The 26287-nt window shown below is 40.2% G+C and overlaps 1 protein-coding gene across 4 annotated transcripts in view; it reads right to left on the bottom strand.

The window, feature by feature from the left end:
- The window catches only part of RYR1 (ryanodine receptor 1), a 255817-nt gene that overhangs the window by 47473 nt on the left and 182057 nt on the right, over positions 1–26287 (bottom strand). For 2 of the 4 annotated variants that reach the window (XM_089658190.1, XM_089658192.1), the window contains exons 68-77: positions 23422–23509; positions 22094–22186; positions 20024–20038; positions 13169–13339; positions 10255–10314; positions 7072–7206; positions 4921–5033; positions 3837–3933; positions 994–1100; positions 862–913 (exon numbers count right to left, since the gene is read on the bottom strand). In XM_089658190.1, coding sequence (XP_089514316.1) covers positions 862–913; positions 994–1100; positions 3837–3933; positions 4921–5033; positions 7072–7206; positions 10255–10314; positions 13169–13339; positions 20024–20038; positions 22094–22186; positions 23422–23509 — 931 coding nt within the window. The remainder of the gene's footprint in view (positions 1–861; positions 914–993; positions 1101–3836; positions 3934–4920; positions 5034–7071; positions 7207–10254; positions 10315–13168; positions 13340–20023; positions 20039–22093; positions 22187–23421; positions 23510–26287) is intronic. The other 2 variants (XM_089658191.1, XM_089658193.1) reach the window with 1 other exon arrangement.

The following is a 26287-nucleotide window of genomic DNA, read 5'->3' as shown; positions in this document are numbered from 1 at the left end:
GTTGTCAGTCCGCCCCTGCCCACAGGCATACGGTGCTGCTCTTTAGCAGATGTATGGGGGAACACCAATAATTGTTAAGGCACCCCCCAAGCAATGGAAAATGTGGCAGATGCATGAAACCTCATGCTGCCAAAGCTCCATGCAGTTCCATGCAGCCACATTAAAAAAAAAAGGACTGTGCTTGCACAAAAGTAGAATGGGCTGCTGTGATTGTACAAACAAAACAGGCAGGACCCACAATAGTGTGACTCTAGGCTAACAGAGACTTTGGATGCACGTTTACAAGAAAACAAATTCATGAGTAAGGCTACTGTAGGCAGCACAGTGGCTAAGTGGTTAGCAATAGGGTCATCAGTTGGAATCTCAACCACAGCACAGAGTTTGCATGTTCTCCCTGTACCTGTGTGGGTTTCCTCTGGGTACACTGGTTGCCTCCCACACTCCAAAGATATGCTGGTATGTTAATTGGCTTCTGTCTAAATTGGCCCTAGTATGTGTATTGTGAATGTGAGTAATGGACCATAGATTGTATGCTCCCTGAGGGCAGGGACTGAATGTACAATATATACTATATGTAAAGCCTTGCGTAAATTGACAGCGATATATAAGTTCCTGTAATAAATAAATAATAGATATCAGCACCAAACAAAAAGGCCAAATAAAATGGCCAACTAAAAGCCAAGTAAGGATAGAGGTCAATTACAGTTCACTTTGAAATATAGATAGATTTAAATATGATATATATATATATATATATAATTTTATGACATATATATATATAATTTTATCATTCTTCTAAAAACAAATGCATAGAATTGAATTTGTGTATGTCAATGTCACACTATGCATTTTCCAACTTACTTTTGCCATGATATCTGCATATGCCATATACAAGTAATCTTCTTCCAGCTTACTGCAGAGAAAATAATTTTGTGATGAGTTCAGAACAAGGAAAGTTTCATATAAAAATGAGAGCCGTCTGTATGCACTCACGTTTTTTCTGTCAGTGCTGTTCTGCTAAAATGAAGGATGAGTTGGTGTAGAGGGTCTGGTTTCTTCTCCTCTTCTTCCTCCTCCTCTTCTTCTGTCTCACCAGATTTCTGTGAAATTCAGTGTACCAAATACCAAATTTTATGGACTGAGTGGTGTCAGCCTTGCCCACTATGTTTTTCCCTAAAACAACTCAGACCCATCCATTCTCCCAGCTCCCCAATAATAAAGTGATTGTAAACCCTCACCTTGTAAAACAACCCATTCAGTTTAAAATAAAAATGAAAAGCAAAACATTTGTGTATAGATATACAGCATTATACACATTTCCCTTTTTTTTTTAAGTGATAAGAACTGGGGGAGGAGAAACAGCATTACACTGATCTCCTCCATGTTATGACAAGTCTCAACATTGGAGGGAAGCAGGTCAAGTTCTCAGCACAGTTTGAGAACTGACCACGCTGTGCTCTCCTGCCTAGTGTGGTCAGTTTTTAACAGGAAAGCAGAGGGACTGGCAGGAACACCAGGGATTTCACACAAAGCAATACAAAGAGAACAAGATACTTTTTAATACACGTACATGGTACAGTAGGCACATATCACGATGATGAAATGTTGGGCTTACATATTCTTTAAGGCTACTCATTCTGTAGTTCCAAGATATGAACTGAGAAGGCTAATTAACCGCTTCATGACCGCCCTATAGCAGATATACTGCTACAGGGTGGTACGGGCTAGCAAAAACACGCATATATAAGTGATTTTGCATTTCCGGGTAGGAAATTCATGGACGCGGCTGTCAATCACCGGGTCCTGGCTGGTGATTACTCGAGAGTGCCCGGTGCCCAGTGATTGCTGAGCATCTCCAATGGGGAGGAGAACTGTAAACAATACAGTTCTCCGTCCTGTCTGCTTGTGCACACTGCTTTGCATGGCTGTGCACAGCACAGCCATCCAAAGCAGTGTGATTACAGTAAAGCACACAGACACAAGCAAAACAGCACACAGTTAACCCTTTGATCACCCTCATGTTAACCCCTTCCTGCCCAGTGCCATTAGTACAGCGTCAGTGCTTTTTTTTAGCACTGATCACTGTATTGGTGTCACCGGGAATGTCAGTGACACCAAGTCAGTTCCCCTCCAGTGTCAGAATGCCCGCAGCAGTTCCGCTATAAGTCACTGATTGCCGCCATTACTAGTAAAAATTAAAAAAAATTCCAGTATCCATACTGCCTTTTGTAAACACTAACTTTCACGTAAACCAATTAACTTACATGTATTGAGATTTTTTTTTAGAAAAGACACGTAGCAGAAAACATTTTGGCCGAAATTTATGACAAAATTAGATTTTTAAATTTTTTGTTACTGGACATGCTTAATAGCAAAAAGTCAAAAATATTGTTTTTTTTTCTCAAAATTATGTCTTTTTTTTTTTAGGGCAAAAAATAAAAACCGCACAGGCGATCAAATACCACCAAAAGAAAGCTCAATTCATGGTGAAAAAAAGGGCATACATTTCATTTGGGTGCAGCATTGCATGACTGCACAATTGCCAGTTAAAGTAAATGTAGCGCCGTATTGCAAAAAATGGCCTGGTCAGGAAGGGGGGTAAATGCTCAGGAACGCAAGTGGTTAAACTTCTTGAGATAATGTAGGAATTGTGCACAAGACACAGGACAGCTCTGAATTTCTGACACAATGAACAGGTATTTTTTGCACTTATCATACAGATATAACGAAACGCTTTCAACGGTATTGTAATGCCTAAAAAATGTGTTGGCCTTGGACCCTTTGTTTCTTGTGGAATTTTTAAAATAAAGCATCATTGCCCATATGCCAGAAGCACGAGAAATACATTGATGTAATTTCTCTAGGCTAAAGGAACAGAGTCACAAGACATTAGACTGCTTAAAGAAGATAAGAAGTGTTTGTGGGATTGAATGTGTTTGTGACATCTAGAAATGTTACATTAGACTGCTTAAATTAGATAAGAACTTGCTTGTGCATGTAAAAATGTTTAAATCTTTAAATGTCAGGTAGATAAGAAGCTGATTTGTGGCAAAGTATGATATTTCTAGATAAGACGTTGTTTGCTAGTAAAGTGGCTGGGTGTGACTAACGGAACTTTCCTGCTGGCTCCTCCTAGAGTGGGCATGGTGCCTGCCCGTTTCGGGAAAGATGCCAGAAACAGTGTATATAATGGGAAGCCTGGACGCGGTCAGTTGGCAGCCTTCCTATGCGAAAGGGGACGCTCTGATGCTGGGACTCTTGCAAAGGCTATATGGGCTCATCAACTGGTCATGTTTAAGGCTTCTCTGCGACCCCCTGTGCATTATGGTTCCGATGGGGTCTGTTCCTTCCCGTCTTCCCATAGCTTTGGTAATGTATTAATACTATGCTGTGACGCTGTCAAAAAATGTGTATTTCATGCTGTAATGCTCACATTATTATTGGTGTGTTTTATTATGCAGATTGTGATGACTATAAGATATATCCTCCTGTGTGTCGTGTGATACTAAAAGTGGAGGTTTTGACAGTGCAAGAATACTGCAGTTGGATTCTGTTATTTCTCGGACTGCTGAGTGAATGCTATGATGTGCCAGGGCAGGTGTTCATTTGGTAGTGGGTCTCTCACATCCTTAGAATAATGGTGTAAGTGCTGGCTAAACGTACCTGTGTATTGTGTGAGTGACTACCTGTGTATTATGTGTATATGACTTGCTTTTGGTTATTGTGTCCAGCATTGCATTACAGGTATATATAACAAACCAAAAGGGAATAAGAGAAGCTCATTGTTGGGGTTTGCAAACAATTTAAGTCTTGTCTTATATGTGTTTGTTACTTACCGCTAAGTCATCAATCATCCTGTCTTCAAAGTCATGCTCCTCAGTCATAATCCAATTATGTTTATAACCTTCCAGAAACATGTTACATGCACGGTGCCTAGCAAGAAAACCAAAATCCTATTAACTCTTTCAAAAAACAGTTTCCGTACACAAGACAGGAAAGAGTAAAAAAGTGGGCAATAGTAAGCTAAATAAAGATAAACGGTTCAACAAGATATACAAAAAAAAACACTTGACAGTTTCCATACCTTTCCAGAGACAGAGAGGTTTAATAATCTTTGTGCAGTATATTTTTCCTATAGCAGGGGTCTCCAAACTTTATAAACAAAGGCCTAGTTTACTGTTTTCCAAACTTGAGGGGGACTGGACTGTGGCCAGTGGGAGAAGAAAATGTCCTGACATCAGTGGGAGTAAACAATCCCCATCATTGGTAATAAGGGGAACAATGATGTCCCATCATTGGTTTCAGTGGGAGGAGTAGTGCCTCATGGTTGGTATCAATACGATAATTGATGACCTATTGTTAGTGTCAGTGGGAGGAATAGTGCCCCATTATTGGTGTTACCAGGAGGAGTAGTGTACATTGTTGGTGTCAGTGGCAGGAACTATACCCCACTGTTGCTGACAGTGGGGAGAATAATGCCCGAAGGGCAGCTGTTGCCAAACTACAAGTCCCATAAGGCATTGCAAGATTGACAGTTACCAGCATGACTCCCAAAGGCAGAGGTATGATGGGACTTGCAGTTTTGCAACAACTGGAGGGCCACCAGTTTGAAACCCCTGTCCTATAACATCAGCCATCTTGGCTAAATAGGATTGACAAATTCTGTTGTATTCATCTATAGGATTCGTGGACAGGATGCTAGCTGGGTCTCAGAAATGGTTTCTAATACCAGCATATCATGTGGTTGTTGGACTTTGGAGGGGGAATCCTAATATAATAAGCAGATCTTGTATTTTAGTGCAGGGCCAACTTTAAGCAGTTAGAGTTTTTATGATTATAAGTTAGCACATGTGCTCAGTTCCTCCTTGGAGGTAACTCTGGACATCAACAAGGCAAAGTATGCAATATTTCTGTATCTACCTTGGCAAATTGTACAGTGGAGTCATCCGGAAACAGGCAACAACGGCACGCCGACGTTGTTTGGAGAGAAGCTTATGCCAAACCGCTTTCTTGGATTTGAAGGGGTGTTCAGTCTGGTTGCAAAAAAGCAAGGTGGATGGAAAATAGAATGTGATGAGCATGCAAGCAAAGAGTAGGGGTGGACTGACCATTTGGAAACTCGGGCATTGCCCGAGGGCCGGGGTCAGTAGGGGGCCCCATGAGACGCCCCTGGTACCTTTTTCATTGGCTTTTTTGAGTTTGGGCAAGGACACAGGGGCCCCATGATCCCCTATTGCCCGGGGGCCCCATGAGTTGTCAGTCCGCCCCTGGCAAAGAGTAATGCTTATATAGATTTCCTTATTCTTCAGGTAGATTTAATGACCATTTAATTCAGTTACAGTATAAAGTCAGTACAAAAAGTCATTAAATGCTTTTGGTAGCCACATCTCTTTTGATATTATCCTACAGTAATCCTTTGCAAAGTAGTGCTCAGACTGGAAGTGGATGGGGCCGCACTGTATAGAAGTTAGGTTCTTCTGCAGCAACTGTCTAACACAGGAAATATATCTACAGGTGTGGAAAGCACATAGATGACCTCAAAGCATGCCACTCACAGGATGGGCAGTCCTAGACCTGGCTGCATTGGTTAAAGTGGAACTACACTGCATCTGAGCACCACAAACCAAAAAATGCAATTGAATTCATTTTTTAATATTAATAGCAAACTCCCCCCATCTGCCCATGTATCCATGCTTTATTTTGCTGAGAAATCACTTTTAAAAATACCTCCCTAACATTTCTGGCTGTGGCCATCTTGAGTCAGGGCAGATAATTCATGTAGCATTTACATCCTGGAATCCATCTGCCCTTAGCTGAGGCATGCAGGCAGGAGGGTGTGCTTAGTTGAGAAAACCCCATCTCCTCCTGAAGACTCCTAAGATATATAACATCACTTGCCTAGGCCTGGAAAGCAGGAAGTAAAGTTATAAAAAAAATAAATATAATATACCGTCCTATCTGTTTACTAAGGCTAACAGCATAAGGATTAAAAAAAGTCAATGCTGATTGACACAGTGAAGTTCTGCTTTAAATGAAAAGTGGTGTTAAAGTCAGAAGCTGTCTGTTTCATACTAACTTAAAAATATATAAAAAATATATCCAAAATATGGCCAAAAAGCTGTGCGCACAGGGAGAAGCCATGTAAACACTATTGGTTGGAAGCTTAAGCCCTGTACACACGATGAGAATATTGGATAAATGATCATCCGTTTTTTTTAATGCTAGTCTCATATGGATAATGAGAAGGTTATTAAAGTTACAAAAATTTGGAAGTGATGGCATGTATTGTAATGTATTTGTATTGTATTTTTGGATGAAAACTGTACTGATTAAATAAAAATTGTACAATCTGGTATCGTACAAGAACATTTTTCGTGCTTGTCCCTTCTGATTAATTTTAGACGGAGGCTATGTACTATCAATCAGATTACCGCACAATCGATTCGAAAGCGGTATTTTTTTGTACGTTTTTCTGATCATGTATACTAGGATTAACTCAGTTTATTTTACAACAAAGACTCGTGCACAGCTAAGAGATAAGGATAGATCACGTGTCAATTAGCTGAAACAATACGGTTCTTTGCTTGGTAAGGTCATATCTGGCTATATGTCTAGAAATACAAATGTTATCTTTTATTTTGTCATGAGGATGCAGCTGAAGAAAGGAAACTTTAAGGGAGAACTGTACATGTATAATAAATAAAAAATACAATTTTTAAAGCATAACTCTGAGTGAGGCCCACTTGCTCAGTGATTTGTTGGAAATTCAAGGACCTGGTAATGATATCTGGCAGGGAGTGTCTGGAGCACAAGAGTGGGTTAAAAGAATTGCAAAGTAGGTAAAACATGTCTCACATATGTATTTTCAACAATTTACATGCTTGCCTGGGGTGCAACTTTAATAAGGCAAAGAGCAATGCACATCAATACATAGAGATTAAGTGATCAATAACTGGCCTGACTGCATTAAGCTGAACTGTTATTGATCACTATGGGTTACTGCTCTTTTTTGCTCCAGTGTCTCAATTTATTAGCTCAACAGAACATTTACAATTTCCAAAAAGGGCTCACCAGCTCCAAGTGAAAAAGGACAGCGGAGACCTCCTGTACACGTTTCACAATCTTCTCAGGATTGTTGGAGTCTTCTGCTTTACCTGACATCTTATTATACAGGGCCATCTGCCAACGCATTGAGGAATTCTCCACCTGACCAAAGAAAACATATCAACAAATGAAACAGAGAGAAAAGAAGAGTGCTGGCCTTTGTGTATAGTGAAGGATCAACCTTATATACTAATCAATGTTCATAATGTCAGCTCATTCCTAAGAACTAATGGTATCATGGTGGCAGGATATGCAGAAAATCAGATTTCTCCTGTCCTATTTGTAGTGCAAGCAAAAATTTTAAAACAGCATCTAACTACTATAAGCAACACCTCCAGATCTTAAGATCTTATTTCCTCCAGTATTTACATGTAATCAAGGTGTACATTTGCTTAACCCCAGTTAGTAGTCAACTGTATTTTCTGTGGACCTCCGGGAAAAATGGTCATATTTAGTCCATTCTTGGTCTTCTATGGCTAAGACTTAGATTGTATTAAGGCAGGGGTTGATCTTTTTCACTATTCAAGACACCCAGTGAAATGCTCAATATGTCCCCATACCCTCTTCACCTGAGTGTCAAAATCATTATCATTACCAGTTCTATTAGGTATACAGGTGAAACTCGAAAAATTAGAATATCGTGGAAAAGTTAATTTATTTCAGTAATGCAACTTAAAAGGTGAAACTAATATATGAGATAGACTCATTACATGCAAAGAAAGATAGTTCAAGCCATGATTTGTCATAATTGTGATGATTATGGCTTACAGCTCATGAAAAGCCCAAATCCACAATCTCAGAAAATTAGAATATTGTGAAAAGGTGCAATATTCTTGGCTCAAAGTGTCCCACTATAAACAGCTAATTAAGCCACAACACCTGCAAAGGGTTCCTGAGCCTTTAAATGGTCTCTCGGTCTGGTTCAGTAGGAATCATAATCATGGGAAATACTGCTGACCTGACAGTTGTGCAGAAAACCATCATTGACACCCTTCATAAGGAGGGAAAGCCTCAAACGGTAATTGCAAAAGAAGTTGGATGTTCCCAAAGTGCTGTATCAAAACACATTAATAGAAAGTTATGTGGAAGGGAAAAGTGTGGAAGAAAAAGGTGCACAAGCAGCAGGGATGACCGCAGCCTGGAGAGGATTGTCAGGAAAAGGTCATTCAAAAGTGTTGGGGACTTTCACAAGGAGTGGACTGAGGCTGGAGTCAGTGCATCAAGAGCCACCACACACAGATGGATCCTGGACATGGGCTTCAAATGTCGTATTCCTCCTGAACAACAAACAACGTCAGAAGCGTCTTACCTGGGCTAAAGAAAAACAGACCTGGTCTGTTGCTCCGTGGTCCAAAGTCCTCTTTTCTGATGAGAGCAACTTTTGCATCTCATTTGGAAACCAAGGACCCAGAGTATGGAGGAAGAATGGAGAGGCACACACTGCAAGATGCTTGAAGTCCAGTGTGAAGTTTCTACAGTCTGTGTTGATTTGGGGAGCCATGTCATCTGCTGGTGTTGGTCCACTGTGCTTCATTAAGTCCAGGGTCAACGCAGCCGTCTACCAGGAGATTTTGGAGCACTTCATGCTTCCTTCCACAGACGAGCTTTATGGGGATGTTGACTTCATTTTCCAGCAGGACTTGGCACCTTCCCACACTGCCAAAAGCACCAAAACCTGGATCAATGACCGTGGGATTACTGTACTTGATTGGCCAGCAAACTCGCCTGACCTGAACCCCATAGAGAATCTATGGGGCATTGCCAAGAGAAAGATGAGAGACATGAGACCGAACAATGCAGAAGAGCTGAAGGCCGCTATTGAAGCATCCTGGTCTTCCATAACACCTCAGCAGTGCCACAGGCTGATAGCTTCCATGCCACGACACATTGAGGCAGTAATTGCTGCAAAAGGGGCCCAAACCAAGTATTGAGTACATATGCATGCTTATACTTTTCAGAGGTCCGATATTGTTCTATGTACAATCCTTGTTTTATTGATTGCATGTAATATTCTCATTTTCTGAGATTGTGGATTTGGGGTTTTCATGAGCTGTAAGCCATAATCATCACAATTATGACAAATCACGGCTTGAACTATCTTGCTTTGCATGTAATGAGTCTATCTCATATATTAGTGTCACCTTTTAAGTTGCATTACTGAAATAAATGAACTTTTGCACGATATTCTAATTTTTCGAGTTTCACCTGTATGTATGATTTCAAAGAAGTCGATAACTTGGTATTACCTTACATATAGAACAAAATAGCGGGAATTAAATTATTTTACTATATTTATATAAAAATAGTACATCACAACTACACAAACTAGTTACAATTAGGCTCGGTTCACATTGCTGCGACTTGGGATCCGACTTTTGAGACCCCAAGTCACATCATGGGAAAGCCCATGTTAGTCAATGAGAGCTGTCTTAATTAGCACTCCTGAAGTCGCTCCAACTTTAGAAAAGGTTCTTGTACTACTTCAAGGCGACTTCTATCTGACTTGTGCCAATAGACTTTAATGGAAGTCGCCTCTAAGTTGGATGCTCATCTATACTGATGTGTTTTGGATCCGACATTATAGAAAGATTACCCAGGCGAAGTTGCATGGCATGAAAGTCATGAATCAAGTCGCATCAAAGTCATACTCACGTTGCATCAAGTTGCCAGGAAGTTGCCAGGCAAAGTCACACTGCAAGTCGCAGTAATGTGAACTGAGCCAAAGTGAGAGGTTTGAACAATCCACATTCAACCCATATTTAGATTCACCTATCACAAACACCAATTCAAACACCACATTTTTAGCTAGTCTGATCAAAATTAGGCAAAGCATACCACTGCGCAATTTATCTTTAGGCATGGTAGGGGATGCAAGGGAGTGGCTTTTTCCTGTATTTATCAACCACACATTTTCTTCCCATCATCAGCAGGTATACGTTCATGTAATTTATGTTTAGCACACATTGTCCCAATATTCTAAGCCAGGTTAAACCAGTAAAACAAGGAACTGTTCTGTGATCTCGCAGAAGCTTTGGGCACCAAAGGTTGTATGCCTACATGCTCCAGTTATGGAAAGCTGGCTTTGGGTTTCACTTGTGAATAAAATGATTGCACAAAAAAGATTCCTACTGTATGTCAGAAAGTACTAACCTTGCCCTGAAGGTGGAGATTATTGTTCAGAAATTCTCTTACTTCTTCATCTGTGTCTTTCTGTAAAAAAAAAAAAAGAAAAAGAAAAGTAAATAATACTTTATAGCCAAGACATTGTGTAATATATGAGAACAAAGACATAATAACCATTCTTTAAACTTTTTTTGCGGTGAGTGATAGATGGCGTGAGGGATTTAGAGCTGAATTCCAGGTATGGCAATTTTTACATGGTTGCATTGGTTCAACTTGAACCAATGTGGATATGTATGTGCCATACTGTACCTGTGAGATACTCCTGAAAGCTGGAAATCACTGTAGTAGGCACCTCTACTACAGTGACTGCTGCCAGCTTCCGGGCCCCGCACGAGGGCAGTCCTGCTCTTTACTGAACACAAGAGGTTGCTCTACAATGCATTGAGTGAACACTGCATTTTCCCAAAAAATTAAAAGTGTTTTCTAATTGGATGAGGTGATGGTTGTAAAGTCACTGCCCCTCCTCTCTTTGTCCAATTCTTTAGTGCTTTGCATTCATTGAGAATTGAAATGTAATTTGAATGGTGCCCATACAGTGCCAACAACTGCTTGTGTTCACAATGCAGCATGGCAGCCACTTAGCAGGAGACCCAGAAGCTAATGGAGATCACTGTAGTAGCCGTGCCTACTATAGCGAATTCTAGCTCTACAGGGAATCTCACAGGTATGGCACATACGTAGTTACATTGGTTCAAGCAGGACCAATGTAACTATGTAAAAGTACACTACTCCTATATGGAATAACCCTGCTTACCCTGAGCTGGCCAAATTGAAAGCGTTTCATGTCTGGAGGCAAAAAGTTAAACTGATTCTCCACTTGTTATAGAAGTTACCCGAACTATTGTTCAGAAGGGATTGATTTCCAGAATATATACATTTCTGCTATCTAAAATACAAAATCCTGCTACCCTCAGAAGTAGAGCACACTGGACATAGGATATAGGTAAGATCAGGGGCGGACTGACCATTTGGAAACTCGGGCACTGCCCGAGGGCCCGGGGTCAGTAGGGGGCACCATGAGATGCCCCTGGTACCTTTTTCATAGGCTTTTTTAAGTTTGGGCAAGGACACAGGGGCCCCATGATCCCCTATTGCCCGGGGGCCCCATGAGTTGTCAGTCCGCCCCTGGGTAAGATCATTGGTGAACAATAGAATCTATAACCCTAATTTCATTGTCAGCATCCCATAAGCTTACCAAATTGTTTATAATCCATCAGGTCTATAGAACGCTGTTTTGGTGGGGTAAGAGAGATACACCTATCTGCCCTAAATGCAACTTATATAGAGGGGACTTCATCCACATTATATGGCGCTGTCCAAAACTCTCCAGATATTGGGCTGAGATTTTGAAAACTATCTCATTAGCTGCTCAAAGTACTATATCCTTGGATCCATTGGCATGTCTGCTGGGAGTGCTTGACGCTGGTTTGTATCAACCAGGGGTTTACATTATGGTCTCTCGTCTTTTGTACCTGGCTAGAAAACTTATAGCTGGGTATTGGCTGTCATCTACCTCTCCGACGTGTAAGCAATGGGTGGAATATGTTACCTCTTTTTTATGGGGTAACAATTTACTTATTGCAAGTGCACTACCATGCACTTTGCAAGTTTGAGTTGGTCTGCCAAGGCTGGTTAGATATTCCAGGCCTAGCCCCACCACAATTAGTTATGGATAGGCTTCTTCAAATGTAACGGTCATTTCTTGACATGTTTTTTTATCTGGTGTTTTAATCTGGTCCTGACGGCAGGATTCACTACTATCCCATCTTTAGCTGGGTACTGCTATACACAGATAGACCCACCTGATTTTGTAGGTTTGGTCCGAACTGGTATCGATATAACAGTACTTGACTTCTTGTGAAGGGATGTGCTCTCATTCTGTACTGTGTTATTTTTTCTTCATGCTTACTATGGTGTACTGTATGTTATATGACATCTCAATTTTCTTTGTCATTTATTTGTACTTTTATGCTGTTGTCTGGGCTACTTAACGAGCGGCTCTTTTCTTTCTGTGCTCAGAAGCTGCTCAACTGTCAGTTAATTATTGGCCACTCATTGTCTCCACAGTGACTCACCTGGATATCATTACCTGCTCTATTAGTCCAGCCTACAGCTAGCCCTTTTTGCTATTTTTCCTCCATGCCCTTGTGTAGTCTATGATCTCCAGTGTGTTCTGCCTGTGTTCCTGTGTACAACTCGGTCTGGCTGACTTCTCTTCCGATTCTTGTTCCTGATTTTTGGCTACTGACTACGCTGACTTCTGGTTTCCTGACCCTGGCTCGTCTGATCACCCGCTCTGGCATCCAAACTCTGGCTTGTGTTTTGATTACGTTCCTGCACTGTGTTATTTTTGCTATTCCTTTAAAGGTGTGATTTTAACTGCACTTTGTCTCTGCTTGGTTTATGGTTCCTGACAGTTGTATTGTCAATTCTGCTCTTTGACATTAATAATAAGAGTCTGTATAAAAAAAAATATGTAAAAATAGTCATAGCAGGAATTAATATTTAAAAGTGCCTAAAATCTGAAAAAAAAACAGTTGAAGTCTCGCACTTATTTATCTGTCCTTACTGTTTAATTGTTTTACATCCTCTGTCTGACTGTCTATTTATTTTGGGATTTCATGTGGGCTTTAAATATGAAAAAGATCTATAGCAGTCATCTTTAAAGGATAGACTCTTTAACGAAATCTAAAACCGATTTGTCAGATCCTATATTTTTCCTAGCTTTGTAGGACATACAGTATGTGCAAAGTGTGCTGTATCTAAACATTCTTGGGTATGTATACACATTTCTAATATTTACATTTGGTAAAATAGATACTTTGAATACATCAAAATCGTATTTTTCACCTCCCCATTTGTCTACATACACCCCACTCACCAGAGAATAGCGTGTCTTGGCCAATGTAATTAGCTCCTGGTCAGTTGGAGAACACATGTTGAGACCAATCGGAAGCATCTTCTTCAGAGTGGCCACAATAAGTGATGTCTGTACAGAGTAACGATCTCCACGGCGCTTCTTTTTCGTGCGCTCTTGGTCAGAGCCACCAGACTGAAGAGAAGGAAAATGAATAGACAATTTAAAGATGAAAGCATCAGGATTCTAAGCATAGATGGCACATGCAGTTCAATCACATGGCAATAACCAATGACAGACCCGAGGTCAGGTCCATTATCTTAACAGACTGCCAACAACCAAAACAGGCATGTGCTCTCCCTCCACACAGCATCAGCCACAATTTGCCAAGGGTCTGGTCAGCCAACATCCACAGCTGCTCCAACGAAACAGTGTCTGCCAAGACCAAAGTTCCAGCCACTATAAGAGGCCAAAAAGCATCACTCTTTGGGACCCCCTATGTGCTGAGGTCCTTTGTAATATACAGAAAACACAGACCTGTACATAAAATGTGCACGTCCAACATCTCTTCTGGTTTTTTAATCCTTGTGATGTCAGAACCTTTTGTTGTTATTATGAGGCACTGTATCTTATCATATTGTTTTAATACCAAGAAAGCTAACACCTGTTTATCCTATACATATTACACTTATTGTAGTGTCATAGGTAGGTGTAATGTATACTTTCTAACACAAAAGAATGCAGTGAAGGTTCCCCAATTTGTCCTGCAGTCTTTCCTGCCTAATGGACAACTGCAGAGGAATCCAGATTAATGTACTTGTTTGGTTACTGAATCACAGTGAACAATTCTGCACTACTCTTCATTAGTAAAATTAAAGATGAGCTTTAGAACCTCAACACTACATCATTAAGCAGTGGTTGATGATGATGTTACATAGGTGACAGCATAACTATATGGACATTAATAAAACATGGCATGTTTTAGTTTGGATGAAAAGAATTAATCTGAAATAGCGATGAATCTGCACATTTGTATACTAGGTCAGCACAAGGAAAAGGATTGATTTGAAGAGGAAAACAAGATCACAGGAGTTCAGGGACATTATAGGCCAAGTCCAGAGAAAACTGATTTGAAGACATGAATCGATACTGGGTGACTGACTCATCCACTGGCTTCTGATATATCTCAGGGACCATGTGGCAGTGACCACAATGCCATAGTTCTTGTCACTTTCACAAGTCTGAAGACATTATCAAGATTTCAAACTCTTATTCCTGGATTCTAAATTAACTCATCTATTTTATAGAGTTGGTATCAAACCCCCTTAAGATTGGCTACAACAACAGGACAAAGCCAAAAAATCTAGCAAGGATATCTTCTAGACATACAAGTCTGACATATTATTTAACTCGCTTCTACTTTAGCAAAACAGGAATATCAGTTTTTGGTGAAGTTGGCCTTTAAAGAACAGAGACTAAAATTTGAAGGGACTGATTAAGAAAGGAGGTCAAGAAAATGAAGAGGTCACAAAGATGAATGAAGAAACAAATGATGATTATACATTACCCCAGATGTCTTTGGTATAATAGAGGACATGGTTACACTTTCATATGAAAGTTGACATCAAGAGTTATGAATGAAAACAAGATGTTGAAGGCATCATGCTAAGGATTATTACATACTGCATAAACTCAAAAAGTACATGTTACACAAATGAGCAGACGCAGATTAGTGGCGAAATACAGAATAGCCCAACGTTAAAGCACAGGGACATGGAAAAGCCTGAAAATGACATGAAAAAGGATGTCTGATGGTATGAAGACAGACGACAATACTTATCAAAGACACAAAGGAGAATACATAAAGGGTCGGAGTGACATGATGATATAAGCATGGTTAATACACACTCTGTCATTTTGTACAAGATTAGATGCACAGGGTGACTTCCTATGCACCTTCCTCTGCCTGTTCTGATATAACAATGACACAGAAACTATTGTTATACCTTAATCTTGCATGTCAGTTTGGAATTGTCTGGGTTTTAAGGCTGTGTTTAAGGTATTCTGAGCTGTGAGGACATGGTACATTGGCTTCTCTATGTATTAATCCAAACTACAGACATTTTTTTCCTTTTATGCCATGTAGGAGTCTTTAAGCCCCTGCCAACCCTAATTGTGTATTATGGCTTTAAGGAGCCAATGGACCTAAATAATAAACTTTTCTAAACGATTCTATTTGGAGGTGTAAATAACATTCATATTTCATTTATCTGCAATCTCAATACAGCAATAGGCTGTACAGATTTAATATCTTAATTACTGTACAGTCGAGGGACATTTACTATATATACATATCAGCTTCCAGGTTATATATATATATATATATATATATATATATATATACACATAGTATATATACAGTATGCATGTATAGACATGCATTTTGTTTACATTTTTGTTTTGGGATATTATAATAGCTGTTGAACCTAGCCACTAGATACTACTGTAGTGTGATAATCCCACAAAATTCAACAACAGATATGCACAATTACACTACAAACCATACATGCCTGTGGACAAAGCAGGCACACAAACATCTACCATGGAATTCCAACTTGGCCAAAAAGAATCTTTATCTGAGGTTGATTGGGCATGAGGATCGACTTTTGTTGTGAGATACGTAGAGATTTCATGATAGTTACCTGATCCTACTAGAGGCAGAACAGGGCAATAGTTGATCTGATAATAACTTTGCAGTTTACACTGCCCAAGAAGCAGGGTATCTGGTATAATCTCGAGTTATCAGAATGGGGTTGATTTCCTAAAACTGGAGAGTACAAAATCTGGTGCAGATCTGCATTGAAACCAATCAGCTTCCAGGTTTTATTGTCAAAGCTTATTTTAACAAGCTGAAGTTAGAAGCCGATCGGCTACTATGACCAACTGCACCAGATTTTGCACTCTCCAGTTTTAGTAAATCAACCCCAATATGTACTACAATACTTCAATGTATGTTCAGATTTCTCTAGCCTAAGCCTCTCCCTATATTTTATGCCTGTGGTTCTCTCTGCTGTTGTGTAGACTTTGCCAGAAGGTGTAAGGCAGACAGAGACAGACAATAAAAACTGCACAAGAAATACAGCACCCGAACGCCACCATCACCCCCAGTACCAAATGTCAGGGGGCTACAGCCCTCCTTCCTCCCCACATCTGTGCCCTCATTCTGTGCCAACACATTGTGCGTGCCATGTGTTGCTCAAGCAGAAAACACTCAGCTGCTACGGTCTCTGAAAAGACCGCAGAGAACATGCAATGACTTCTGTCTATGTGAGCCTCATTCACTTTTCCAAGAACACTGGATGCTGAGTACTCGACCTCAAGTACAATCAGCTAACAGCCTATCCTGACCTTTGGAATCTGAATGGTTGCTACAAATACAAGCACATTCCTTTCTGCCAATGTTTTAACTAATAATTTAAAAGCACCATTAAACTTCCCAACCTGAGTGGAAAGATGTGAAAAACCTGGGAAAAGTGACATATATATATATATATATATATATATATATATATATATATATTTATAAAACCTGCACTAATTTTTCTCTACTTATAATGCTGATTGATGATATAAGTCCCTGTATCTTACAGCTGATTTGAATGCATCTCAGAAATTGTTTACATGTCATAAATCCAATTGTGCTGTGAAAAATATGTATTACTTGCATACCTACATACAGTTTATACAGCACTGACAGTGGGCATAGGATTTAGAAAGCTTGGCCCAGACAAACTAGTTAAAGCAGCGATCCACAAACTTTCTAAACAAAGGGCTAGATTACTGTCCCTCAGACTTTAGGCGGGCTGAAGTGTGGCCAATGGGATTAAAAAATACCCTGGCGTCACTGGGATTAAACAATGCCTTATAATTGGTTTTCAATGGAAGTAAGAAAACGACACACTGCCTCTGGTCAGCAGGAAAAGGAATAGGGCCCCGTCGTTGGTATTGGTGTGAGCAAGGGTGACAATGTTTGGTATCAGTGGAAGGAGTAGTGCCCCATCATTGGTATTGGTGCAAGCAAGGGTGACCATTGTTGGTATCAGAGGGAGGAGGAGCACCCCATCATTGGAATCATAGAAGGAATAGTGTCCTATCATTGGTGTCAGTAGGAGGAATAGTGTCCCATCGTTGGTATCAGTAGGAAGAATAGTGTCAGTGGGAGAAATAGTGCCCCATCATTGGTGTCAGTGGGAGAAATAGTGCTCCACTGTTGGTGTCAGTGGGAGAAATAGTGCCCCATCATTGGTGTCAGTGGGAGAAATTGTGCTCTACTGTTGGTGTCAGTGGGAGAAATAGTGCCCCATCATTGGTGTCAGTGGGAAGAATAGTGCCCCATCATTGGTGTCAGTGGGAAGAAGAGTGCCCCATCATTAGTATTGGTGCAAGCAAGGGTGACAATTTTTGGTATCAGAGGGAGGAAGAGCACCCTGTCATAGGTATCATGAAAGGAATAGTGCCCTATCATTGTCAGTAGGAGGAATAATGCCACATATCAGTGGGAGGAATAGTGCCCCAAGGGTCGGATAAAGGCAAGCAAAGGGCCACATCTGGCCCACGGGCCATAGTTTGAAGGCCACTGATTAAAAGTACAACAAAAACTTAGGCTTTAATAGATACATGTCAACCAGTGAGAACCCTAAAATGACTTTGCCCCAAGCAAAAAATCATATAAGAGATGCAGGGTATTTTTAAAACCCTACAGATATTGAATGTAGAAAACGTGGCTTTATTAGGAAAATTTAGATAGTAAAAGTAAAACACCCTTTGCCCTACCCCTTGACATCCTACTTTTCAAAGTCACAAGAATTTGTCTTCTTCATAACAAACACCGACAAAACCTGTGAAAAGCATCAATGCTATATTCAATTTTACATCTAATCAGTATCTATATGACTTTTAAAAAATAAAGTAAGGAAGAGGATTGTCTAGACTGTGATAGTTGCGTACTAGAAGACACAAATTTAGACTGGTACTTTTTAATGAGCTATAAAGACCAGTGATCCCATTCAGAGAATGAACTACTTTGCTATTTAACTTTTTCATATTTATCCATTCTGTGATTCAATCATTAAAAGTGGAACGTGATTGTGAACTATAAGAGGAGAAAGTAGTAGTCCATTATACATGACTTATAAAAAGCATAAACTGTCAATTCTGTACAACGTAAATCATTACTGATATTTTTTTTAATAGCACAAAGGGCAGTTGTGTGCCAGTAGCCATATAAAGCAGCCTTTAAAAAAATCAGGCCGTTCACATTAAGCTGCAACAAAATCACTGCTGATTAGTTACGTGAGGTTACTGCACACAACCTATGTTTGTGCTATTGTTAAACAAGCCTAAGTGTGTTATCTTGATGCTTATATGCAGAAAGTAAAGTGCTGTGTTTAAAAATTCCTTAAGCTTTTTTTCTGCTTTGAATTGTAGCTATTTTAGTTGAAATTGCAAGCAGCAAAGTGAAAAGAGGCCTTGGTCAAAGCCAGAGAGCATCAGGACTGTGAGGGGCCTATTTAGAAAAAAAAAATGGTTGAATGTCGCAAGCCTTCACCCAGCTATCACAAATTCTGACCGTATTTTATTTAATATGTTGATTTCCTATGGTCATGAGCTCCATCTAGTGGATGTAGTGCATTATGGCCACTAGATGGAGCTAACAAACATAGAAATCAGAATAAGACGCAAAATACGGTGAGAATTTGTGATGGCTGAGTGAGTATTTGTGATATTCGTCTAATGAATTATTTATAAATAGACCCCAAAGTGTCTGTGTGTCCCAGCAACAAATCTGCACTTTCCTTTAACTATCTAATCTGTCCTAGAACAATAAACAGATTAGTTGCTATGAACAACATAGAGCATTATATATAAAAAATGCAGCGCTATCTGGTATTATTATGCTATATGCAATTAAATGCAAATGGATATATGAAATAAAATAAATTATATCAAAACACAGTCCAAAAGAAAAAGTGCTCGTTGATTCCCAGTGCAGATGGTAGGAATGCACACTAACCAGAAGCGTATTGGTAATACGCATATGTGTAAAATATCCTGAAGATTCCCCTCTCTTTTCTGGTCTGGTCATGGGCAGAAGCTGGAAAATATGAAGATGAAGCGCCCTCGTGTGGAGAAGATGAGGTCCAGGAGGTCAAAGAAATCTTTACCTAGATGTAGTCCCCATTCTCCCAGGAGCTGGTACAGAGATCACTCTGGGGCTTTTTATATGATGCCATCACCCCAGAACACCAGGGCACTTTTTCTTTTGGACTGTGTTTTGATATAATTTATTTTATTTCATATAACCATTTGCATTTAATTGCATATAGCATAATAATACCAGATAGCGCTGCATTTTTTATATATATATTCTTTGGGACTTTTTATATGTTTTTCCTTGAATGCTCAGCTGCTAATTATTGAGAGCGCTCACTGTATTTGTATATCTACTAACATAGAGCATTCATCTAACAATTACAGTCATAAGGTCTGTAAAATATTCTAATGAAAGGAACAAGCCAGTGCTAACAGGGGCATTTGTGAAACGTTCCAAAGAGGAACATTGAAAGGGCCTCTCTAAAGCAACCAAACAGAAGTCCGATAACCCTGGCAGCTGGAAACTGACAGGTTGCAACTGGAAAATATGGACATTTTGCTGTGTAGAGCAGTTCTTATTACTAAGAATAGCTGACAAAGCACAGTATTCCAGAACACCTTATGAAGTGAGCAGAGGACAAACAGACAGAAGGAGCCATGCTATCCACACAGGCAGAGGGCAACAACACAGCAGCCCCACCACAAGAGAAGAGGTTGACTGCTGACCTGGCTGTCTCCAGACTAACACGGGAACAAAAAGAGAAACACAAGAGTTTGTTATAGTGGTAACTAGAATCTGAGAATGGACATTGCATCAAGTGGTACATTTTTATTATCCACAGTTCACAAAAGTAGCAATATAGAAGTAATAATTGGGCACATAACTTTTCAAAAGATAAAAGTATGCCAAGGGCTAGTAACACCAAGAATACAGCTTTTCCTACGAAGACAAACAGTAATTGGAATTTTCTCTGCAGCTAATAGAAAAAAATGCACATGAATATTAGATGATAATTTATTTAGATCATCTTAGCACCAATTTTCTGATTATTTTATTCACTAGCATAGGCTGTGATCCACTTTAGTTCTCTAGTTTGGGGAGAGTATTTTCTGTTAATAAAAAATATCTCTAGAACAGCCTTTCTCAATTAGGGTTCCTTAAGAGGTTGCTAGGGGTTCCTTGAGCTGTGGCAGATCTATCTCCTGTCCTTGACTCTCAAACATACTGTATAACCACTGACACCCATGATCTTTTTAGGGTACAGTTCTTTCCACTGACCCCCAATTGAAGGAGGCACCTTTCCCATCTGAACATCAATGAAGGAGGGCCCTACTGTTGGCCAATATAAGGGGGGCTTCTGTCACTTGACCACCAACATAAGAGGGCACCTCTCCCACTCAACATACTAAATCACTGGGAGTTGTTCTTATATAACTTAACCAGGAGTTCCATAAGGTCGAAAAAGTGTTGCAAGGGTTCCTCCTGGGTAAGAAGGTTGAGAAAGGCTGCTCAGGAATTCAACCCTGAGCAAGGTCACCTGCTGCGCCTGGCTATGGCCAACAGAAAGCCTAGCAGCCATTGCATTTACTCAGCAGGTGTCTAATATGTCTACGTGTCAGGGCTTCAACAGATATTTTAGTATTTATTTAGATATTTTAGTCTCTATTTTAGCTTTGGTGGAGCCTGGTGGCTGTGGCAGACCCTGGATTTTTATATCTCTCAATTACCCCAACAGTAAGATCTTTTTGGCATAATTCATAACTCTCTTTCTGTCCTTTGGAACTTTGGATGTTAGTGCCTATTGCAGCACTCTCCAGTCTTCAAAAAGGAAAGTGGGAAACCCGTAAAAAGCCAAAGCAGGTCTTCTAACCTAGGGACTCAAATCAAAATATCTCACTATTAGAATCACTGAGGGAGATAAAAAAAAAAAAGCTCTCAGGTGGTTTACCTGTCCAACTTCTACCAAAAACTGTATTTTGAGTTGTCGGTGGACTGACTTTTTTATTGGCCATAACTGAGAAACTATTCACTGGTTTTATCTGCATTCAGGACACAAAGATGTCACTTTTATTATTGATTCAAGTCTCCTGGACAAACAAATTTGGTGTTACTTGTCCTTGAACGACAGTAGATCACCTGTTTAACCGTTAAGGTTCCTACTTAAAGTGGCTGTAAATCTTTCATATACCCAATAAAGTGACCAACATCAGATGATACACAGAGATGAAACAAATCCTACTACATAGGTTGTACCTGTTTATCTGCCACAATTTCTTCTGTACAGAACATCATTGTACATATACACAGATCAAATTATTTTTTTTTCTCAGCTCTAGCTGCAGGAGGTGGGGATCAGAAGTCTCACAGTGCACATCTCAGTGAGGAGAGCTCTGAGCCCCTGACAGTACACAGAAACCTAGCAGAGCCATGGCTGTCAATCACAGGCTCTGCGCTGGAGCTCTCCTCCTCATCACCTTTTTATCTCTTGGTGTCAGGGAAACCTACCAGAAGTGCTTATACTGTTTTGGATAAAAACAAGTACACAGTACAGAAGGCTATGCTTTGTTTATATTTCACATCTGAGGTTTACAACCACTTTAAGATCAAGGTGAGGAAAGTAATACATAACATTTTAGGATATTGCAGGTTTTCAGTGTTAGTAAATAAACAAAGTAAGCAGTAGGAAGACATAATAAAAAGGGTATGAAGTAATAAAGAATAAAAGGTGTTAGAATTTGAATATGCTGTATAGAAGAGAGTATGAAACAGCATAGCAGATAAAAACAGATACAAACCTTGGACATCTTACTCTTACTGTCAGCAGTAAGGAAAGACATATTGTTGATCTCATTTTGAACCACAAAGTTCTGCTCCTCCCGCTTAAAGTTCTGATGAAAAAAAATTAAAGAAAAACCACAAAGTTACCCTGAGGTCAGTGTGCTATTCAGAGATTATTATTTTAATAAAACCAGCAATAGGTGGGCTTAGAAGTATAAAGCGTACCTAAAAAAGATTTCCATCTGTGCCCTTGTTTTCTGTTGAAGAATGACTTAGAGAGGTAGAGGTCAACGAGGTTTGATAGTAGCTGCTCTACCCATAGCCTGACCTCGTTCTGAAAACACATAGGCCTTTTTCGCACTTGTGGTGCCCTCCGAAGAACAATCCATAATGGATCACTTTTTAGAGGGCAGTTGGCAGGCAGCTCAGAGGCTTCCTGAATGCTTGTTTTAACCACTGAAAGACTGTTACACCACAACTAAATGCATTAGATGGAGTGCAGTTGCAGTATGGTCCCATTCATTTGAAAAGGTCCTGTTTGACAGTGACATGCGATAGAATTTTTGACATGGTGCCAAGAATCACAGGTGTGGCCTGTGTACTGCTTAGGTTAAAGTAAGTGGAAAAACCGAGGCTTAGCCACATGTTTACTGCCTCCCTGGCCGCCTCTGTTAACAAGGTTATACTGATATTGCACAATAATGTTCCATAAGAGAACTCTGTAGTTATGGAATGTAAACTACAGGGCTCTGTGGTACTGTTATGATTACTTTGTAGCTGGAAGACAATGTGCGGTATCAGCATGAATTCAATGATTGAAAAGACAACAATTGTCAATTATTTTAAAATTCGGACTACAACAGTAATTAAACCATGTAATGCACAAGGTTGGTTAGCAATCTTTCATATGTAAGTCTACACAATTATATCCAACTGAACTCCAGCCTTATCTTCACTCTTGAAGTTATACAGGTTCCTCTCCTGTACTGAAATTGCTTAATTTCTAATTTCATTGCACGCCGGGAGCTTCACTGCAAGGTGGCTCCCCATATTAGTCTGTATTTGTGCTATAAACCGGACTCTCCCTATACACAGCTGACTGGAAGGACAAAAATGGATTGTAAATGCATAAACTATGCTCTCTGGAAAATGAACTAAATGTTTTACAAAGATTCAATTATAAATGTACAGAAAAATATTTAATAGCTGGCAATGTATTCCAAGCCTAAAATCATTGCTCTGCATGAGATGAGATAGCTGGTGTAAAGTAAAGGAATTTTGTCAGATATCCAGTCCTAGTAGAACAGGACTCAGTGCAGCTTATAAACAAGCCTTTATAACTTACATGGGATTTCGACCAGAAGATGAACACCTCCCCAACCATTCGGAACAATTCCTCTGCATCGTTATTCGGCACAGTCAGCCAGTTTGCTCTGAAAAATGTACCATTTTTAGTGGCTACCTGCTTAAAGTATACATCAGGCAAAAAATAAATAAATGATTATATCTATCTATATATATATATATATATATATCTATATATATATATATATATATATCAGGGGCGGACTGACCATTTGGAAACTCGGGCACTGCCCGAGGGCCCGGGGTCAGTAGGGGGCCCCATGAGATGCCCCTGGTACCTTTTTCATAGGCTTTTTGGAGTTTGGGCAAGGACACAGGGGCCCCATGATCCCCTATTGCCCGGGGGCCCCATGAGTTGTCAGTCCACCCCTGATATATATATATATATATATATATATATATATATATATATATATACACACACTGCTCAAAAAAATGAAAGGAACACTTTTTAATCAGAGTATAGCATCAAGTCAAATAAACTCGGTACGTAGGAGAGGGGGTTGGTAATCAGTAAAAAGGAATGGTTTTACAGGTGGAGGCCACTGACAATTTTTTCCCTACTCCTCTTTTCTGACTGTTTTTCACTAGTTTTGCATTTGGCTATGGTCAGTGTCACTACTGGTAGCATGAGGTCATACCTGGACCCTACAGAGGTTGCACAGGCAGTCCAACTCCTCCACGATGGCACATCAATATGTGCCATTGCCAGGTGGTTTGCTGTGTCTCCCAGCACAGTTTCAGGAGCATGGAGGAGATTCCAGGAGACAGGCAGTTACTCTAGGAGAGCTGGACAGGGCTGTAGAAGGTCTTTAACACATCAGCAGAACTGGTATCTACTTCTTTGTGCAAGGAGGAACAGGATGAGCAGTGCCAGAGCCCTACAAAATGACCTCCAGCAGGTCACTGGGGTGAATTTCTCTCACCAAACAATCAGAAACAGACTTCATGAAGGTGGCCTGAGAGCCCAACGTAATCTAGTGGACCCTGTGCTCACTGCCCAGCACCATAGAGATTGACTGGCATTTGCGATTGAACACCAGAATTGGCAGGTCCGCCACTGGCGTCCTGTGCTTCTCACAGATGAGAGCAGGTTCACCCTGAGCAAATGTGACAGACGTGAAAGGGTCTGTAGAAGCCGTGGAGAACGTTATGCTGCCTGTCAGCATGACCATTTTGGTGGGGGGTCAGTGATGATCTGGGGAGGCATATCCATGGAGGGACGCACAGACTTCTACAGCCTAGACAATGGCACCCTGACTGCCATTAGGTATCGGGATGAAATCCTTGGACCCATTGTCAGACCCTATGCTGGTGCAGTGGGTCCTGGGTTCCTCCAGATGCACATCAATGCCCAGCCTCAAGTGACCAGAGTATGCAGGCAGTTCCTGGAGGATGAAGGAATTGATACCATTGAATGGCCCCCACGCTTACCTGACCTAAATCCAATAGAACACCTCTGGGATATCATGTTTCGGTCCATCTGACGCCGCCAGGTTGCACCTCAGACTGTCCAGGAGCTCAGTGATGCCCTGTGTGACGATTGTGGCGTCAGACCCCCAGCCCTTCTCACCAACTCGTGACCGAAGGACTAGCCAATTTAAAACCGCACTGTCACGTGTGTAACAATTCCACACTCAGCTGCACCCTGCACAAAGATTTTCCAGCTAATGGACCACAACCTATGTGCCACAGCCTGAGAGCGATTGTTACTGGGTCAGGTTAATTACGCAATTAACCCTTCACAATGCCGCCACCACCACCTTTTTGTACAGAGTAGGAGGAAACTTGTCAATATTAGCAATAACACTATGATGTTTGAATAATCGTCTGTATACCACTGTCACCGCAGCCATAGATATATAGAGGTTTTAAAACATACAGTAGCGTTCTTCAGAGACAGGGATTCTTAGTTTGCATTAAAAAGCTTTAGAAACAGTTTAACAATTTTCAGATAATAGCATTTATTACTAAAAAGGTCAAAAGGGTGCAATAAAAATATTTACAGAAAAAGATGTAGCCAATATATATATATATATATATATATATATATATATATATATATATATATATATATATATATATATATATATATATATATATAAATACAGAGAGCAATAACACAACAAAGAGATAACAGAAAGAAGTTTTAGAGAGGTAGAGTACTTGCCAAAAGTCCTGGGTTAAGCAGATCAAGTTTCAAAGCAAAAGGGGTGTTATCTCCCAAGTTGGTTCCGATGTTAAAATGGAAATTTCTTCAACTTCAACTCAACTCTCTGCTCCAAGCATAACAGCCTTTTTCTAGGAACTCAGCAGGGTGTCTCCTTGAAGCAGAGAACCAATCGCCTAATTTGGGGAGGGTGTCGTAGGCAGGTGACTCAGGCTAGAACCAAAATCCCTCCCAAGTTGATACCAGGGCAATAATCTTCCCTAGGTACATGTAAAATTCTATCCAAGGGTAGATTATTGTGCAGAATCCTCTGCAGAACATCTAGATATTAAACATGCCATAATTTACTATTTCAGCTGGAACTATATGCTTTCTGCTCTCCTGTAGACTTCAACTAGGGGGTGTAAGATATCAGGCGACTTGTATTAAACTGAGCTATCCGAATATATGCTTTATGTTTATGTAATTATTCCATACCTTAAGATATAAAATTATATGGAAAAGTGGGTTTTTAAATGTGAGTCTGTTTTACGGCTAGCTGGAATTTCTTTGAAGCCCGGTAAAGGACTGGTTTATGGCTTTACGATCCTTTCCAAGCAAGAGTCTCAGAGGCATACTGGGGCCAGGCTAATTGGGGTTTATAACCATGAAGCTCTCCAACTGGGGCCTGATGCCT

The sequence above is a fragment of the Staurois parvus genome, unplaced genomic scaffold, assembly GCF_062004578.1.
Source record: "Staurois parvus isolate SC_StPar_1 unplaced genomic scaffold, SC_StPar_1.0 ptg001058l, whole genome shotgun sequence".
NCBI lineage: Eukaryota > Metazoa > Chordata > Amphibia > Anura > Ranidae > Staurois > Staurois parvus.
The sequence above is the reverse complement of the archived record's forward strand: the minus strand, read 5'-3'. Positions and strand labels throughout refer to the sequence as shown.